Below are 20,653 nucleotides of genomic sequence, written 5' to 3'. Positions count from 1 at the left end.
GAAAATATTTCTTCAAAACACCCAAATTTGTAAGACACAATCTTCCATGTACAAAACCGTGCTGTCTATCCCCAATTAGTCTCCGTCTATCCAAACGCCCCATTATCCCTCTGAATACTATCCAGTAACTTGCATATCACAGATGTTAGGCCCACTGGTCTATAGTTCCCTGGGTTTTCATTGCAGCCTTTCTTAAATAGAGGCACAACATTGGCCACCCTCTAGTGCCTCAAAAACCGAGATGAGAAGAACTTTTTTCACACAGAGAGTGGTGAATCTCTGGAACTCCCTGCCACAGAGGGTAGTCGAGGCCAGTTCATTGGCTATATTTAAGAGGGAGTTAGATGTGGCCCTTGTGGCTAAGGGGATCAGAGGGTATGGAGAGAAGGCAGGTACGGGATACTGAGTTGGATGATCAGCCATGATCATATTGAATGGCGGTGCAGGCTCGAAGGGCCGAATGGCCTACTCCTGCACCTAATTTCTATGTTTCTATGTTTCTATGTTTCTATCTGTCTAATGATTTATATATCTCAACCAGCATAGGTTTACTCCAAAACAAAAATGACATTCTGATTTTATAGCTGTAAATTTACAATGAAATTTGTGTTCAAAGAATTCTTTGTTGTAAATGACTGAATTAAAATTAAAAATCTAATGATCCTGGGTTTACCGATATCAAGTTATACATATTCATGAAGCCAATACTTAAATAAACATTCATATCTTGTTCTAAATATCAAGAATTGTATGTGATAATCAAATGACATTTTAAAAGAGAACCATGTCAGATAAATAGTGGCAGTTAATTCAAAACTTCTAAAAACAGATAAATGTATTTGTCTCAAAAAATGTTTATTAACATAGTTTATTGTTAAACGGTAATTTGACAGAACTACCTTTGGTCAGTTGATGCCATTTTAACCTCTTAACTATGTATATCTCTAATGTATATCTCTAATTGACATACCTATGTCTCCAAGATGTACAAGGCAGTGCTGGCAGATATACGAGCAAGAGCTGGGTTGAGGTTTCACAATTCCACTGGTGCTGCATTGTTTATTGCTGATGATTCCAAGCTGTGAAGATTTAACACGGCAAGGAAGGTCCACATTGAAGACTGTGCACAGCTCCTGCAGTAACTGTAATGAAACAAAAATCTTAAATCACATTTGAAGAGTAAATTACATTTACTTTGAGTGATTTTTATCAAAAGCACACAAAATACAAAAATCTGATGAAGAAATCTTCACACATTATAAACAGTTATTTTTATTGCTATTGTGAAGGCCTAGTTGGATTTTATTCCATCTCCCCCATTCCTCTGTGCCAGTGAAATTAGGCATTGGATGTTTTGTCACATCAATCAGCATTTGATACAAAGGAAAAGCTGCAAACTTCAGAAGGGTTCAAGATAACATGACTGGCTGTGGGAGGACAGAACCCATGTCCTTTTGCATTGTTCCAGAGCAGGGACGACACAGTGGCACAGCGGTAGAGTTGCTGCCTTGCAGCGCCACACACCCAGGTTCAATCCTGACTATGGGTGCTGTCTGTACAGAGGTTGTATGTCCTCCCTGTAAAGGCTTTAATTTGTTAACTTTGGTTAATTAGGTTAATTTGCTTCAATACAAAAAATGTAAAGTATCCCTACTTTGTAGGATAGCGTTAGTGTACAGGGTGATCGCTGGTTGGTGCGGACTTGCTGGGCCGAAGGGCCTATATCCGCACTGTATCTCTAAAGTCCAAAGATCAATTCTTGTTGCATTTTAATTCAAATAATTATTAGGTTACTATGGAAGTGTAAATATTTCAATGGTTTTATTGAGACCTTACCTGCGTGTAGAAGCCACTAGCTGCCTCTAAGAAGAGCGAAAGGTTAGCCTGTACCTCACTACGGTTAGGATTGGCTCGGTTCTTGGCCTGACCCTGTAGTGTTGTTATCTGATTTTTGAAGGCGTGGTTCCAGCTACAGTGAATAACAGAAATGTTAATATAACTCAAATTTCTATTGCTTCATGCCCAAATATTCAGAACATTCTCAAATAAAATCTCAAAGCATTGAACTAATTTCTTTCAACAACATGTTGTAACATTTTAATAAAGTTGCATTTTACAAATTTGATTCTCATAATTTTGATCCAAAATCCATGGCTATAAATAATGCTAAGACAATTATATCAAACCACCTCGAATGCGGCCAACTTTAAAACATAATAAATAAAATAAAATCTTGCTAGCACACTGCTCCCCCATGTGAACCATTATTTCTCCTCAGTATATTGCTCCCTTGCTAGAATAATGGAGGAATATATTCGTTGGTATATGGTATTAGAATGTAAACTTCCTCATTGGCAAATCTCAACCAGTATGAATTGGCAACACTTGCTCCTCACTAACTATTACTATGGGACATATCAAAGTGCCTTGTGCTCAGTCCCTTGCTCTACTCTATCTGTACATATAACTGGAACCAGACACAGCTCCAATGCCACCTATAAATTTCCCAACAATATCACCACTGTTGGACAAATAATAGCTAACAAAGAGTTAAGAGTACAGGAGGGAGATCGATAATCTGGCTGAATGGTGCCAGAATGTTGTTAGCAACACCCAGGAACTGATGGTTAACAAGGCCAAGGAATTGATCAATGACAATTTCAAAACAATTTTAGGATTCAAACTCATGACTCCAGATAAATGCCTCTGATACGTCAAGCAAACATACTTTTGACATCATACCCCAATGATCTTTGTGAAAATGAACAGTAATTTATCTAATATGAAAAAAATGAAGTCGCATTTCACTGAAGCAAAGAAACCAACTGTAATTTAATACCAAATGAAAACATTTTATAGGGATTAGAAGCTGACGAAAGCTGGATGATGATCCACTAATGGAGATAAAAAGCTTTAGTTCATGAAAAGAATTTTAAGTAGTAATCTTGAGCACTGGTAAAATGGATTCATAAAAATAATTCCACCTGGTATGTGTGAGAATAATTATAGATTTAAATGCACACATCAGGATATATACACAGCCTAATGAAAGCTTGATCAAAATTATTTGACAATGCAAGATTATAGAAACAAAATTACTAGAGTTCTTGGGAAAGTGCTTTACTATTCCCCTGGCACTGATCTTTGAAAACTGATTCCACATTAATTTCATTTATAACTATTCTGCATAAACTATTCAAGTTACAGCTTTAAAAATTCTTTAACAAGATGCGCATTTCCAGCAGGTGTTTTCCTCTGGACTCCATGGAGGTCAAAAGGAAGAAGTGAAACCTTCTAACTGGAGTTGGTTCCGTTATAACATCAGGGCTTTGATGACAATTAACACAAAACTGAGATAGACTGTTCGTTCCTAATAAACATACATGCTTTGTTGTCATCCAAAAATCAGTGGCCATACTAAGCAACTTAAATAGTGTACTATCAGGACATGTTCCTTGAGGGGCTGTCCAACTTGGGCGACCTAATTGGCGAGTTTAGAAGAGTTTGAAAAAATGGACATGTTGAAGACCTCCTTCGACTATGTTGAAGACCTCCTTCGACTATGCTGAAGACCAACTTTCGACCAGCTACGACTAACTTTGGGAAAATTGGACACCAAAGTGGAGAGTGAAGACGACCTCTTACGATCTCCCTTCGACTACGATGAAGACTATCTATGACTACCCTCGATTACCAACGACTAATATGCCGACCTACGACTAAAATCTACGAGTAAAAAAAGTATCGACGTTCTTTAAACTCGCGGGCATTTTTTAACATATTGAAAAAACCGCCTCGACCTAGCTGAGGCCTTGAGTACGCGGGGACCACTCTCGAGCATGAAGGAGAGTTATGAAGGCCTCCTACGACCTCGTATTGACCATGCTGCGAGTATGAGTCGAGGGCAAACTCGCCAGAACTCGCGGATTAGGTCGTCCAAGTGGGATAGGCCCTTTATGTGGTGTTCACTAATCATCTGGTGAAATCAAATGTTGTTTAAAACTGATCTGTGTGCCTATCTTCATCTCAAAGTCTAACTAGTACAAGAATGGACAGCCCAATTTCAAAGTGTGACCTTTTTGGCAAGGAAGTTTTGCAGCTTAAATGCCAACTGCAAATCTGCAGCTTCAAGTTGTGAATGCAAGGGCGACTTCTGTTCTTTAAACTTGTACCTAAGTGAACACAGACAAGCTAATCAGTTATCCAATCCTTTGTAACCAAATTAAAAGCTCCCATCTGCAATGTCGAGTTTGAGAAGATTCATTAGTATGGTTTTCAAGTGTAGACCATCAGTTTGTCTTGCCCATCTTTTCATATGCAGGTCTACCACTGATTTTCCAGCAACTGGTGGTCCAGCACATCCTTTAATCAGAACAAAGTTACAAGAGCACACTTGAAGTTCTCCCCCCAATTACCAATAAAGGAATGATTTATGTGGGCCAGACCTTAAGTAGCTGAAGAGAATTAAAGTAAAAATATAATGCCAAATTTTATATCATTTTCATGTTTCTTTCTTTTACATCATTTTTTATGTATTCAAAGAAAATTGGCTTTGACTTGAATAGTTTATGCAGAAGAGTTTACAAATTAAATTCATGCAAAATCAGGTTTCCAAAAACAGTGCAGGAGGAACAGCAAGGCACCTCCTCCAGAACTCAAGGAATGCTGCTTCCATAATTTTGCATTTGTAAACTTGCTGTGCCCAACCTTGCATGAGTCCGTTTGTACATTTTGATGATGCATATGCAATTAAATTTAAATTTATAATTCTCTCCCATTCTATGACTTCACTGGGACATTGCATACTTACAGGTCCTGCTCCACCTTTTTATCCAATGCATACTCCAAATCCGTGACCAACATCTTCTGATAGAGGTCTTGCAGAGCTTGCCTGGAAGTCCAGACTTCAGCTGGACCCAACTTTGAATCTGTTCAGAAACATTGATTGTTATGGTGCATGCCTCTAAAAAGATAAGCTCCCTTCCTTGGCACATTCATGCCTTAACTTTTCATTTCATTTCAAATTACACAAATATCATTGGGAAAGGTTTCAATAAAGGCACAAAAAAAAAAAATAAGCACATGAGTGCACAGACGAACAATTTTTACCACCTGCAAACATGGATTAATTTAACTTAAACCAACAAACCTTGCATAGCATATGCAAATTAAAGCCACATATTCAAAGACCGTTTACTGAATGGAAAAATGAAGGCAGCAGTAAATTGTTTTGAAAGAGAACAAACACTGCGAAGTAGCTGTACCAGTCAAGTGGCAAGGACATGTATGCATCCTCCACTCAAAGGCAAGCTGATATTCTGTACTTGATCATCCATCGCAAAATCATTGCGATAGAAATCAGCAAGCACGTAATTAGATAGTTACCTAAACTGGAACATCCATAAAACGTTGGCCCAGTGTTTACCCAAATAAATGATATCAAACTGAGGATTTCCATGCGTGGATATAAAAACTGCCACTAGACTCCTTGATGAGCAGAACGTCAGTGCTCCATCATATTGAGATTTCCCAGCAACAGCCTGGAACTGGGGTATGGGTGGGAGAGTCACCTCCCAGATCCTGTACTAGATCATTGATGCAAGATCTAATTGCAGTGCAGCTTTTAGTGTTGTTGAGAAAATGCAAAGTAAGTTTCTACTCTTTCTAAACATTTCAGTTCAATTTAACATCTCTAATGATGTTTTGAATTAATTCAAATTAAATATTTTAAGTGTTGCTAATACCTATAACATTAAAAATATAGATTTTACATTTCAAAAGCAGAAAATGTTTAGGAAAAGGGATTTGCTTTGCTGGTTGTCAAAGCTTTCAGAAGTATTATGGGGCAGGGTTTCCATGGTGTGATGTTGGATATTGGGCTGCCGCTTGGGCTAGCTGCAAGAGGAAGAGTTTAAGCCAACAAGACAGGCCTTACAGATCAGGCAAGTGTGGTTATCAGAAGACGGATGCTTGCATTCCAGGCAATGTGACACTGGGTTTTGCCCCCAATTACATAATGGACAAAGCAGGAGTGGAGATGGGATGTGGAGACAAATTGCAGGACATCAAGGGACAAATACATAGGCAATAAAAAGAGGTGAAAATATATGAACAATTAAATCATAAAGTTAAAATACAAAACCAAATGTCTACATGAACAGATTTCCCACTAATCGAATGCTCTAATACAGAATTATTAAATATAGTGAATTCTGAAAAAATATTATGAGTGCAAATTACTCAATAAGATTAACCATTTGTAAAATCTGGGACAGTTTATTCCAGTAATTTAAGATGTACCTAATCAGTGGATGGATATGCATTTATTCGTAACACTGTTTTGGTGTTCATGATCTCTGCGAGAAATTGTCATTTATTGGCTTTCCAATTAAAAATTAAGGATTTTTCTGTGGCGCAAACTGTTATATGAAGATGGCACTTCATCGCAGCAATCAAAAATGGTTTTGCTAGTTATCTAATCCTGACTCCAGTTAAATCTACATTCACACATTATGAATTCCTGAAAAACAATTCCTATGTTAGAGAAATGCAACATGAGGAATAAAGAATAAACCCAGGGCCAGAAAAAAAGCTGACTGTAACATGTACAGTTCAAACTAGCAAGTAACAAACAAATATAAACCTGGATTTAAATCATGCAAAGTAAAACATGGGCTGGAAAATATAAACATCGGGAGCACAACGTGAAAAGGATAGCTTTTTTTTTTTTAAACTCAAATTTTCATCCAAGGGAATTAATTCACATTGTAAATCCAATTTTTCAAGGACAGAAGAATTATTCAGCATTATTTATTTAATCCTGAAAGCAACAGCTCTAAATGTTTCCAGAAGTTTTTAAATACATATTTGGGAACAAGTTCACACTGTTACATAAATTCAACATTACTCAATTAGCAATGACTGCTGCACCTCTAAATCCCGCAGCCGACACAAAACTGGGTGGCAGTGTGAACTGTGAGGAGGATGCTATGCGAATGCAGGGTGACTTGGACAGGTTGGGTAAGTGGGCAGATGCATGGCAGATGCAGTTTAATGTGGATAAATGTGAGGTCATCCACTTTGGTGGCACAAACAGGAAGGCAGATTATTATCTGAATTGAGTGAAGTTGGGAAAAGGGGAAGTACAACAAGATCTGGGGGTCCTTGTTCATCACTCACTGAAAGTAAGCATGGAGGTACAGCAGGCAGTGAAGAAAGCAAATGGCATGTTGGCCTTCATAACAAGAGGAGTTGAGTATGGGAGCAAATAGGTCCTTCACAGTTGTACAGGGCTCTAGTGAGACCACACCTGGAGCATTGTGTGCAGTTTTGGTCTCCAAATTTGAGGAAGGACATTCTTGCTATTGAGGGAGTGTAGCTTAGGTTCACAAGGTTAATTCCCGGGATGGCAGGACTGTCATATGTTGATAGAATGGGGCGGCTGGGCTTGTATAGGATTTAGGCTTGTTTAGAATTTAGAAGGATGAGAGGGTATCTTATTGAAACATAAAAGATGATCTGAAGTCTGGAGTCTGAAGAAGAGTTTCGGCCCGAAATGTTGCCTATTTCGTTCGCTCCATAGATGCTGCTGCACCCGCTGAGTTTCTCCAGCATTTTCGTGTACCTTCGATTTTCCAGCATCTGCAGTTCCTTCTTAAACAAAGATTATTAATGGATTGGAAACGCTAGAGGCAGGAAACATGTTTCCGATATTAGGAGAATCCAGAACCAGGGGCACAGTTTAAGAATAAGGGTAAGCCATTTAGAACGGCAGTGGAGGCCAATTCTCTAGATGCTTTCAAGAGAGATTTAGATAAAGCTCTTAAAGATAGCAGAGTCAGGGGATATGGCGAGAAGGCAGGAACGGGGTGCTGATTGTGGATGATCAGCCATGATCATATTGAATGGCAGTGCTGGCTCAAAGGGCCGAATGGCCTACTCCTGCACCTATGTCTGTCCCATTTAGGCAACTCTTTAGGCGACTGCCAGTAGGTATGTTGCAAAGCCTACCTGAAGTGTCGCTGAAAATCTGTCGCTTCGGGTGTGCGCGATTTTGGCGCCGTTTAGAGGGGGCGGGTTTAAAACGCGATTTTCTCTAGGCTGTTCCAATCGAAAATGTTCAGCCTAGTTAATTATTAACGAAAAATCGCTGAAAGACCCCGTCGCAAAAGCTATTATTAGGTTTAAAGGCCTTGAATAATAGTTATAGTAGTTTAAAAATCAATCTCTAAACCCGCGACCGCCAGCAACCGCAGGGTCTCATAAAGCAGACCACAGAAGGTAGGCTGTATATTTTTACATTAAAAAGGGCTTCTAAAGATCCCTTTATACAAAGTTTAATATTGCGAGTAGCTCATTTTGGGCCCATTATATCCCGCAGTATTTTTCTGGGCATTTGGGGCACAAATCTACCGCAATGTGAACGTTCTAAACCAGCGCGTTCCACAGGGACCCACTGGAAAGCTGATTTAAATGGGCATTTATTTACAGCAATTAAACACTAAATTCCTTCCATTTGGCCTATAAATTAATGTAAATGAGATTTTAAAATCATGTTTTATTGTGAATTATTTGTGAATATTATTTGGACATTTAGGCTATTTAAAAATGTTAATCATTTATTAAGAAATGGATAGATGTTTAGATCTAGTAATTGAAGTCTGAAATTAGCTACAATTAGGTAACTAACTAATTATATGCTTTAATTTCAGGTCATCCAAGTAAGATTATTTTATATTTGTTTCAGAATGCTTCAATCTATGATAACTGAAAATTTCATTCAGTTCTCTTAATTTTTAAGAAAGTTATGGGCTTTTGACTGTTCACGATCACAGCTTTTTTGTTATGTCCATAGAAAATCAATAGGGAACAAGATGCTCATTTCCCAGTATGAAAATGGCCATAACTTTTTAAATACTTGAGATATGAAAGTGAATTAGGTGTCAAATTAAACTTATTTTTATGCTTTATCTGATGGGATAAATTACAGACTTGATTTTTTAAATCTCAAAATTTTGTAACATTGCTACTGCCAGGGGCAGGTTTTAATGGAATTCACCTACGACACCTGGCGACAACCTACAATAGCACCTACGACAGCAAAAATTGTCGCCACTGTCGCCGAAAATGTTTCAACATGTTGAAAGTTTTGCAGCAGTCACCTGTAGTCGCCAAAAAAATCCCCTAAGTGGGACACGCCCATAAAGATGCCATTGTTAAAGCGAACCTCAGAACTTCTACATTTAAGTGCACTTCTTCTGACAAGCTCATTATTATCGCAGAAACATCCTGAAGAAGTCAGTGCATGTCCAAACATATCCAGCACAATCGTGTATTATTCACAAAAGTCAAAGGTGTATTCTTCAGTTACTCTTTTCCCTCATCTAGATTTGGCACCTCAGGGGTTGGCTACCAACTTTTGATGTCTGATTCTCACACTCCACTAACATCAGTGTTCATAATACTCCAGCACTATCTTCAAATTAACAATGAAATGGTATTCAGGTTCCAGCTCGCAACTGATCCCATTCTTTCAGACTATTCCTTCAAATTTGAATAAAACTGTATTAACCTTCAATATTCTGCTTAAACTTGAGCTTCATAATAGATTCAGCTTCCATTCTTATCTCTAATGCTCAACCTTCAAACCTATGTTTTGTTTGAACTCCATTATGAACTCCCATCTTCGGTGTTCTATTCTTCAGAAAAAGCAGTTTATCCAATTTGCATCTTGCTGACCAGAATTTGTTTCATCCTTCCTGAACTGCGCAGAGGTCATCTATCATCCATTTCTTACATTGTTGGAATGGTTCCAATTGGTTGTTAACCAAGTTTCTCATTATCACAAAAGATACTCCATAAATGCAAATTCTAGACCTACAGTCTATCTATGTCACTTTTGGGCACTGTGCATACATTTGCACTACTTCCATTGCAGGATAGCATGCAACTTATAACTTGGATCTTCCATGGAAGGGGCAAGGAAAAAGGGAAGTTCATTTTTTAATATTGTTATATAAAAAGACCACAGGACATATATTTCCCTTTAAATAGCACAAAATTGTTCATAGGTTCAAAGTAAAATTAGAAAACAATACTAACTTTAGAAAATGCAACCATCTGAGTAAAACATCAAAATGATCAAAGCTGAATTTAATGAAGTTATGCAGAGAACAAATAAGGGTAGTTTAACAAGGCCATATTAACAAAGCCAGAAAAAGTCTTAAGGTGCTTCATGGATCATTCTCTGTGATTTTCTGCACCTTACTGTAATAGCATACGAGCAAAATAAATCAGTTCGCAGTTCTGAAAATCACGACATTACATTTTCATTTGTCAGATTGTCAAAAATAGTACAAAGAAAGAGTTGATCTTACCTGTCATGTCAGCCTTAAGGGCCTCTGCTTGCCTGGAGACAAGAAGCAAAAACAGAAAGTTAACCCCACATGAACATTTCTCAAGCTCAGAACAGACAAATTAAAAATGTCTTCCATTACAATAATGTTTTGATATTACCATCATTTTTCATATCTAAGGGAACATCCAAAGAGTTATGAGCCAGTCAGTAACAGAATTAGTTACATGAATTAGTAAATCAATTCAAACACATATCAAAAGCAAAAGTTAAGTAATTTGAAAAACAGAAGTTGTTCTGTTTATAATTCTTCCACAGCACCTTTAATGAAGCTACTGCAGGGTATTTATATCAAGATACAAGATACATTTATTTGTCACATGTACCAATTGGTACAGTGAATGTGTGGTCGCCATACAGCCAAACAATATAAATAATAAAGAGCACAGGACACGATAGTTTTTAAACACAGACATCCCCACAGAGCAGGATCAAATTCGCACTGTGAGGGAAGGCTCCAAAAATTCAGTCGTCCTCCTCTGTTGTCCTCCTGTGGGGGGGGGGGGGCTCCCGAACCCCCTGCTCTCGGGGCCGCTCCGGGCAGCCCGATGATCAGGCCTGCTCGCCGGGGTGATGGAAGTCCGACATCGGGACTGGAGGACCTCCTCAGCGGCTTGGACATCCGAGTCAGGCACCTCCTACCAGAGTCCGCGGCTCCCGAAGTCCCCAGACCGCGCTGGGCGGAGATGCAATGCTGGCGGCCCTCGGCAAAGGGCCCCAGGACTCCGCGATGTTGTTCAGCGTCGACCAGACAAATTTAAGAGTCAACAGCTAGTAAAAAAGCTGAACAAGTACTAGATGAGATGGCTGCTGCAGTTTCATGGGCAAAAGGTACTGACAGTAATGAGCACATTTTATTTTAAGCTATCTGTTAAAATGTTCATGCATTATGTCAAATCGGTAGCAATGAATTGATTTAAAGTTATCCCCAGAAACAGGTGGTTTTACACTAGAAAATAACCTAAATTAATCATTACTTAGCTCAGGAACCATTGTGCCTGCAGTCTTAATAACATCCACGAATGGCAGAAGCTAAGGAAATGAAGCTGACAAGCAATGTCCTCCCATTGATGTCTTGTCCAACATCCAAAGAACGTCAACTCTAAATATTTCCACTGCTAAACTGAATTTTACTTATGCTGTATTCTGTGCATCTGCTCTACCTACCTTTCAATAAAACTTTTGATTTATGTTGTGACAGTCCCCAATAAGTTTCACGTTCAGTGAAAATAGACTAGCATATTTATACAATTATTATTACAATAGTAGTAAATGGAGAAATGTGTTCCTTTCATTGTTGTAAAAATGCAGTACAGTTGTAATTATACTAAATTAACAGTATTTAATTTCCCTCTCCTTTCTCATCTGGATTCTTGGCATAGCCAACTATCCTTGAGCTAACTGGGGCAGCAAACCTGCTCTCTGAGCTTGGCCATTGCTGCTTGTTAACTAGCTAATAGAAATAGGAGGGTAATCAAACCAAGTGTGTCAAGGATAAATAGATCTTGAACTATTTTTGAGAAAAATCATGATTTCTTGAATATTAGACGAGCACTGGTCCAGGGATATTTTGATTTCGAGAGAGCACTGGTTTCATGGCATAATATACTTAGAACAATAGAGAGCATCAGTAGAGTGCACAGTAGAGAGCATGCTGACCGGTTGCAACTTGGTTCGGCAACTTGAGCGCCCAGGAGCGGAAAAGACTACAAAAAGTTGTGCACACTGCTCAGTCCATCATCGGCTCTGACCTCCCTATCATCGAGGGGATCTACCGCAGCCGCTGTCTCAAAAAGGCTGCCAGCAACAAGGACCCACACCATGGTCCATGGATATAATCTGGAGAGAATCAACAATTTAGAACATTTCGACTTGTGGGGAAACAGTAAAACTAGAAATCAACAATCTCAGAAATGAAACTGAATTGAAAATAAACCGTTTCCCGAAGGGCTAAATACGAGTGGCGAAAGTGAATGAAGCAAACGGTATGAAGCATTGTTATAGACATATGGACAGGAGGGAGAAAGAAAGCTCTTTGTCAAGTGCATTATGGGTTACAGTACTTAAAATTCTCATCCGGTTATTTAAAAACAATACAGACCCTCACTGAGTTGGAGGCGGAAGTTACCAAAAGTAGCTGGAATAATCCTGGGGTAGTTTCAACCATTTCTTGCCATGTGCAAAAGGGAAGATAATCAAATATGTTTTGGACAGGTTCCAATGTGATATCTATCCTTAGTGATTGATAAGAATAGGGCAGTGTATATTATCTGCATTATCTATATGGACTTTAATAAAGCATTTGATAAAGTCCCTAATGGAAGGCCGATCCTGAAGATTATGATGTACGGGATTTACAACTACTTTGTTGTTGGGATTCCGAATTGACTTACTTATAAAAGGCAGGACGGTTGTGGTGGAAGGCCAACATTCAGGCTGGAGGTCTGCGACCAATGTTCAGTAGGGATGTGCGATGTGGATAGGGATGTGTGTTTAGTAGGGACTCTGCTGTTTATGATATATAGATGGGGTGGTTAGTAAATTTGCAGATGTCATTAAGACTGCTGGGGTCACGCACTGTGAGCAAGGCTGTCAAAGAAAGCAATGGGATATAGATCAGCTACACGGGAAGAGAAACAACAGTTGGAGTATAATCTGAGCAAATGTAGATGTTACACTTTGGGTGATTGAATGAAAGGAGAAAATATACAATTAATGATATGACCCTTAACAGCTTTGACGTACAGAGGTTTTGGGCTTCAAGATTATAACTCCCTGAAAGTGGCAACACAAGTAGATGGAGTGGTAAAGAAGGCATATGGTATGCCTGCCTTTACACAAGAGTTAGTAAGACAAGATAGACACAAAAAGCTGGGGTAACTTGCAGGACAGATAGCATCTCTGGATAGAAGGAATGGGTGATGTTTCAGGTCGAGACCCTTCTTCAGACTGGTTTGGGATAAGGGAAACAAGAGATATAGACGATGATGTGGAGAGATAGAGAACAATGAAGACAAGATGCAGCTTTATTGGATATTGGTTAGGTAGCATTTGTAGTATTGCATGCAGCTCTGGTTGCCTCATTACAGGGAGGATGTAAAGGGTGCATAAATTATTTTACAGAATTAGGGAATATTAGCTACAGGGAGAGTTGGACACACTTAGATTGATTCCTCTGGAATGTTGGGGAAACTTCATCATAAAATTACGAGGGGAATCTTTTTCCCAGGATGGAAAAAAATACTAGAACATAGAACATGCTCTTCAGCCCACAATGTATGTGGCAAACCAAGACCTATGCATCCCTCTAATGCCAACACCATTGCATCCCTCTACGCATCCCTCTATTCCCTGCATATCTATATGCCTATCAAAAAGAATTTTAAACACCACTAATGTGTCTGCTTCAGCAACCACCCCCAGCAGCACGTCCCAGATATTTGGACAGGTACATGGATAGGATAGGTTTAGAGAGTTATAGGCCAGGCGCATGCAGATGGAATTAGTGTAGATGTGGCATGTTGGTCGGCATGGACAAGTTGGGCTAAAGGACCAGTTTCCATGCTGTACGACTACTGGAATATGCCAGTTCTGAACGTCGATCGACTGGCCTTTAAATAATTCCCACATGTCAGACGTGGACTTACCCAATAACAATTGCTCCCAGTGTACCCTCCAGAGTTCCTGCCTAATAAGATTGTAGTTTGCCTTATTCCAATTTAGCACCTTCCTCCAAGATTCAGCCTTCACCCTATTCAAAACAATCTTAAAACCTAAAGATTTTTTAGATTTTATCCCTGTCATTATCCCTAAATGCTCTTCCACTGAAACACCAGTCACCTGGCCAGGCTCCTATCCCAACACAAGCACCAGTATGTTCCTTCTCAGAAGATAGACACAAAATGCTGGAGTAACTCAGTGGGACAGGCAGCATCACTGGAGAGAAGGAATGGGTGACGTTTTGGGCCGAGACCCTTCTTCAGACTGACTTCTTGCTGCCACAGAGTCTCCTGTCTGTAGCCCTAAATAACTAGTCTCCTATCACTGTGGCTCTGTCAGACTGTCCCCTTCCCCGCTGTGCCTCAGAGCCAGGCCGACACCACAGCCATTGCTGCTGCTCTCCCCGGCCAGTCTTCCGCCACAATAGTATCCAAAGGAGCACACCTGTTGTCGAGGAGAATGGCCCCAGATGATTTTTGCACTTTCTGCCTACTCCCTTTCTTGGTGGTAACCCATCTACATCCTGCCTGTATCTTGGGTGTGGCCACTTCACTGTAACTCTCTTACCTATGATATCCCTGGATAAACCAGAGGTCATCCAGCAGCAGCTCCAGTTCATTAACACAGTCTTTAAGGAGTTGCAGCTGATCTCATTTACTGCAGTTTGTCCTCTGTGGCACGGGAAATGCTCTGACTTTCAATATCCTGCAGGAGGAGCATCTCACTATCCCACCTAACCGCTGTACGACACCAAAAACCTAGCATTACCCATACAAACTGGTTGTACCTGAACCTGCTATTCCCCATTTAAAAAAGAGGGCATAGCTTTAAGGTTTTTCTTGTTTTTTTTTTACACAGGGGTGGTGAATACCTGGAATGCGCTGCTAGGTTTGGTGGTTGAGGCAGATACAATAATGGTATTTAAGAGACTTTTGGATGGGTATATGGAATGGAGGGATGTGGATTACATAAGACAGATAAGAATTGGTCTTGGCATCATGTTCGACACAGACATTGTGGGCCAAAGGGCCTGTTAATGTGCTGTATGTTATTCATTGGGAGTGAAGCTCTGGTTTCCCAGGGCAGCTGCATCATACCCACTATCGCTTCTCTGCTTGTATTTATAATTACTGCCTAGAAAACTTAGTGGTGCAATACCTTGTCTTACTTTGGAAGCAGAGGTGTATGTCTGCTTCTCTGATGCAAGGGGTTTGAAATAAGAACGAACCCGCAATCTTTTATTTCAGCCACAACCGATAAATGCCACACATGCCATTGCACAGTTCTTACACAAGGAAACTCTCTTCACTAATGTGAGGGTTTATTTCATCAGGTAGCACAGTATAATGAGCACAGCAAATGGGAAACACTAAAGCCAATGCAGGAATCCATGAAGCAAGCAGCAGGACAATTAGACAACACAATTTGTAATCCCATGCTTCAAATACTTTATCACTACTTTATCACAACAGAACCAAAAGATCAATCTGGGTCAAATGGGCAGCGTCGATGTTTGCTAGAAATAGGACCATAGTATTGGATTGGATACCAAGTGATTAATATATTCTAGAAGAATAGCTGCAAAGCCCCAGAAGCACTGAGCTATGGACATGGGCAAGTGATTCCATGTGAAACTTATCTCATTGTAGATCTCTTGCCCACACTTAGAACAACGAATGGTGATGAATGATGACTGAACGAACTAGAGAAGAGGCTTGATAAATGTTACCTTTAGCACAGTAAAGCCATGCAAGTGTGCAAATGATTCTATATAATTGCAGGACTCCAGCCAAAAGAGCCACATTCAAGTGAATGATCCTCTGTCAGGCACCCAACATCCAGCCATCTGGTTCATAACATAAAGCATCAAAGAAAAGGTCCAATAGGCAAAGTAAATAAATTACATTCTTAGAACATTATACTTTTATTCACTCTACTATACTAGAACTGAACTAGCCACTCCAGCAACAATCTATCCCAGTTACACCATTATTGTTTTCTTGATTTTTTTTAAGTTGAAATTTGTCCTAATAATGGCACAGGAAGGCATTAATTTTAGATATACAGTGATCAAACATTGGCATCATCAACCCTAATACTTCAAGGTTTCTTACAAGTACACGTACCTTATTTAGCACTCAGAATACATTCCCAAGAACATGGGTTCAAATGGAATCAATGCTAAAAAGAGGTCATTATTGCATTACAGATTTGTTACTGAGTGCAGATGTAGCAGGACCTTAACACTAATCCCCATCCTCCTCAATGACATGCACTGTTGCACCTGGAAACTAGTAAGAGACCAATATATTGCCCATGGCTTGCTGTTGAGGAGGCTGGCATTGGATGGAATGGGACAACTGGTGCAGTGACTTGGCACGGAGATGCAGGGCTCAGAGTTGGCCGAAGCCAGCGCTATGAAAATGAGTCATTGCTTGGGACAGAAGCACCTGTTTCACAACCTTCCTTAGCCCAGACATTTCATTGTGGTAACAAGTTTAATGGTGATCATTGGCTATGAACTTATGAACATAGAGAAATCTTTGTGTGGGGGGGGGAGACCTACACAGCAAGGTAGGGAGACAGGAGCTCCCATCCCATACAGAGGTAATGACAAACTGCAGGATTCAGGTGATCCATCAACAGGTGCTGCCAGTCCACAGCAATGGCCTGCAGTCAATGTGCTGACGAGAGTGCAGCCCAACTCCCACAACTCAGTGCTGAGTGGACACACTACATGCTCCAGCAGGCCAACACCCCACAGGAAGCCAAGTGATGAGTTATAGGAGCAGCAGCAGCTGGCAGGGATTCATGCCAGTGAGCAAGATCACGGCTTTTCCAGCACGGTATTTGTTAAAAAAGTTCCCTTTACGATGCAAGTTTATATTTCTGGAATGGCATCTTTTTTCTATATTATTCGAATGATACATATTGAAATTTTCATCAAGCTTCGAAAACCACAAAATAAGACATTTTTATATTTCCCTATAACAAGGGATTTCAATCTACCAAGACTATGATGGCTCTCGGAACAATTCTATTCCACCATTTTCCTAATTTCCATGTAGTTCTCTCAAATATGCTCATTCACTCTTCCCCTCTCACTCCTCTCACCCCAACAACAAGTATACACTAGCAGGAGTTTACAGCAGCCAATTGACTTTAGGATGGATGTGAGGGAAAGCCAGAACACTCAGCAGATATCCATATGGTCAATGAGCAAACGCGCAATCTCCACATGGACAGCATCCATGGTCAGAATTTTAAATCAAGACAAAACTACCAGGCAATTTTAGATTCTACTTGAATACCCTATAGAATGCAAAAAATTGTGTTTCAGAATCATTTGATTACATTTTTACATTCAGGGAAGATGCCTGCAGTTTCAGCCTCCTGTGCCTTTAAACAATATGAAACAACAGCAACCATCTCTGCCATTCAATAAAATCACTGGCAAAACATCCCTCAAGTTCTCTTCCCCGCACAATGTGTATTCTTTAATTCCCTGAATATCTAAAAATCTATCAGTTTCAACCTCGAAGGGTGTCTTTGCATTGAACAGCTGCATCCAGATAAAGGATCTTAAAGGATTTACTCCATGTAAAAAAAATCCTCATTTTAATCTTAAATGTCAAATCTCCTGACGAAATATTAATCCGGAACATCATTTTTTTCTCTCTCCACAAATCGTGCACGTTCCTTCCTCCCCTCTCTCCCCCCCCCCAATTTCCACCATGTGTGTTTGCATTACGGACCGCCTTACGCTGTATTAGTAACGGAATTCAAATGGGAGTTAATGAAACCTCTACGAGAAATCAGAGTTGTTTATAGATGGCTAAAAACACCAGGTTAGTTACAGGAGTCGACTTCAGTAATAGCGTTTAAATCTTTGTTGATTTCCCTACATACTGCACCATGTTGCCAAAAGAAGGGGCTTTCAGTAGTTATTTCGAAGTAGAAGCAGCAGCAGCAATATAACCTCGTGGAAGGAGTGTTGAAGACTGGAGTCAGGCACTCCGGGCTCAGTTCATTGTCCAGATCTCAATAGTAAATTGTCGCCGTGACAGCCTTTTCCCAGCTCCCGCGCCAGCGCGTCACTGTTACCGTGACGACCATTTTCTCAGCACGTCAAATGATGGAACAGAATGAACAATATGCACTGATCCGACCAAGATGATTCCAAAGTGTGGCAACAAACAGCATGCACATATTTTATATATGCAATTTGTAAAAAATTTACATCTGCTCCCAATCCATCCAAAGCAATCTGAATTCGAGCGGTTTCCCCACTAAAAACACAGCTGGATACTAGTTACCACTGCACAAAACAACACTTGAAAAAAGCAAGTTTTCGTCGCCTCAGTTATTGGAATGGGTCATTAATGAGTATATGCATTAAAATGAATATAATGGACATGTCATGAAGACCACCCAATCATAGCATTTTAGACTGAATAACTGAGAACAGGGCTCTGGGGCAAAGAAACAGGTGCAAAAGCAAATAAAACTAATGTTTTGTTTTGCCAGTTCTGACCCAGGGTCTTCAAGCTGAAATGTGGGGCTATCCCACTGTGGCGACCTGATCCACGAGTTCAGACGAGTTTGCCCTCAACTCATACTTGCAGCATGGTCGACACGAGGTCCTAGGAGGTCTTTGTAACTCTCTTTCATGCTCGAAAGTAGTCCCCGCGTACTCGAGGCCTCAGCTAGGTCGCAGCGTATTTTTCAACAAGTTGAAAAATGCCCGCGAGTAAAAAAAGGTCGCCATGGAAAAAAATCGATACTTTTTTTACTTGTAGGTTTAGTCGAAGTAGGCCGGCATGTTATTCGTAGGTAATCGAGGGTAGTCGAAGGTAGTCGTAGATAGCCTTCAACATAGTTGAAGGGAGGTCGGAGGTTGAAGGAGATCGAAGGAGATCATCTTCACTCTCCACTATTCGATGTCCAATTTTCCCGAAGCTAGTCTTCAACATAGTCGAAGGAGGTCGAAGGAGGTCTTCTACATAGTCGAAGGAGATCTTCAACATGACATTTTTTCAAACTCTCCTAAACTCTTCTAAACTCGCCAACTAGGTCGCCACAGTGGGATAGCCGCTTATATTTGTTTCTCTTTCCAAGCCTGCTGTGTGGTTCAAGCATATTCAGTTTTCATGTCAGATTTTCAGCCAATATTAAAACTTTATATACTGCCTGTGTTCCCCAGATACCCTGGTTGAATAAAGAAGGAGTGTGGGAGGCGAGCTGATGTAGAAGCACCTGATCTGGGTCTGATAGCTGTGGTAGTAGCAAATGCTTTGGTCTTTCTTACATAACTGTGATCAGGACAGGTCTTCCAGTAGATGTGGTGTCAAAGAGAGAACACGTAAGTCGCCATGTCGCCTGCATTCACCTTGGCACTTACAAATAGTGAGGGGCTCCGGACCCCCAAAGCTGTGAAGTGAAACACCAAGACAGAGACTTTGATAAAGTCTGAAGGGTCCTGACCTAAAACATCATCTGTCCATTTCCTTCCATAGATGCTGCCTGACCCACTGAGCTCTTCCAGCATCTTGTATTGTTGCTCAAGTGAAACAAACATTCATTTTGAAACATAGCAGTTAGGTCAGAGCTAAACGGCAGAGGTTTTTTCTAACTGGTTTGTATTGCTGAAATAACCATACCCATCAGCATATTTCTGTTCAAGCAGATATGTAGTTTGCACTTCCAGCCTCAGTTTATTAGAAAATGTCTCCCTCACTCACAGTCAATCAGGGTCGCTCACAGTCAATCAGGAGACTTGCTTCCACTTTAGTTCTGACTGCATGGACTTGAGAGTGAGTACTGGAGCAACAACCAACTGGTTGAGAATTCACTAACAAAAGACGTGCAAATTTGGAAAAGGTGGTCCAGGACTATCACATCAACAACAAATGTGACTAACACTCCATGTAAACCCTTGTTTCATGCCAAGCTTCGCAATGTACAATTTTTGATTTGATACAATGATTTGCTTCCCATATTACAAAATCGCAAAGTGAATAATCAAAAGGGTTTGCAATTCTCAACCAAGGTCTTCTCTTCCAACCCAAAATGTTATTAAGCCCTTGTCGCATGATGCGAGTTCACCCAAGAGCTTTCCCGAGTTTAAAAAAAAATCAAAACTTGTGCGTAGAATGTACGTAGGACCGCTTGGATGTCCCGTAGCGGCTCGTAATGCGAACGGCAGGTACTCGGGAAACGCGGTAACTAACAGCAGGTACTCGGGAAATTCTTGTACATTTTTCACAGTGTTTAAAAAACTTCACGCGTTACCGCTTTTCCAGAGTACCCGCCGTTAGCATTACGAGCTGCTACGGAACATCCACGAGGTTCTACGTACCAGCTACGTACATACCACGAGTTTGATTTTTTTTTCGCATCGTGGGACAGGGGTTTTAGATTCATAGAGATGCAGCACGAGATAGGCCCCCCACTGAGTCTCTGCCAAACATTTAAAAATTCCTCACTTAACAAATACAAATGTTTGAGCATTTCCTATGC

General features: G+C 40.3%; 1 protein-coding gene across 5 annotated transcripts in view; it reads right to left on the bottom strand.

Annotated features, from left to right (window-relative positions):
• smg7 (SMG7 nonsense mediated mRNA decay factor) overlaps nucleotides 1-20,653 on the bottom strand; it is a 106,541-nt gene that overhangs the window by 60,358 nt on the left and 25,530 nt on the right. For all 5 annotated transcript variants that reach the window (XM_033028200.1, XM_033028196.1, XM_033028199.1 and 2 more), the window contains exons 2-5: nucleotides 10,377-10,408; nucleotides 4,811-4,928; nucleotides 1,837-1,969; nucleotides 971-1,142 (exon numbers count right to left, since the gene is read on the bottom strand). In XM_033028200.1, the coding sequence (XP_032884091.1) occupies nucleotides 971-1,142; nucleotides 1,837-1,969; nucleotides 4,811-4,928; nucleotides 10,377-10,408 (455 nt within the window). The remainder of the gene's footprint in view (nucleotides 1-970; nucleotides 1,143-1,836; nucleotides 1,970-4,810; nucleotides 4,929-10,376; nucleotides 10,409-20,653) is intronic.

The sequence above is a fragment of the Amblyraja radiata genome, chromosome 10 (assembly GCF_010909765.2).
Source record: "Amblyraja radiata isolate CabotCenter1 chromosome 10, sAmbRad1.1.pri, whole genome shotgun sequence".
In the NCBI taxonomy this organism is placed as follows: domain Eukaryota; kingdom Metazoa; phylum Chordata; class Chondrichthyes; order Rajiformes; family Rajidae; genus Amblyraja; species Amblyraja radiata.
The sequence above is the reverse complement of the archived record's forward strand: the minus strand, read 5'-3'. Positions and strand labels throughout refer to the sequence as shown.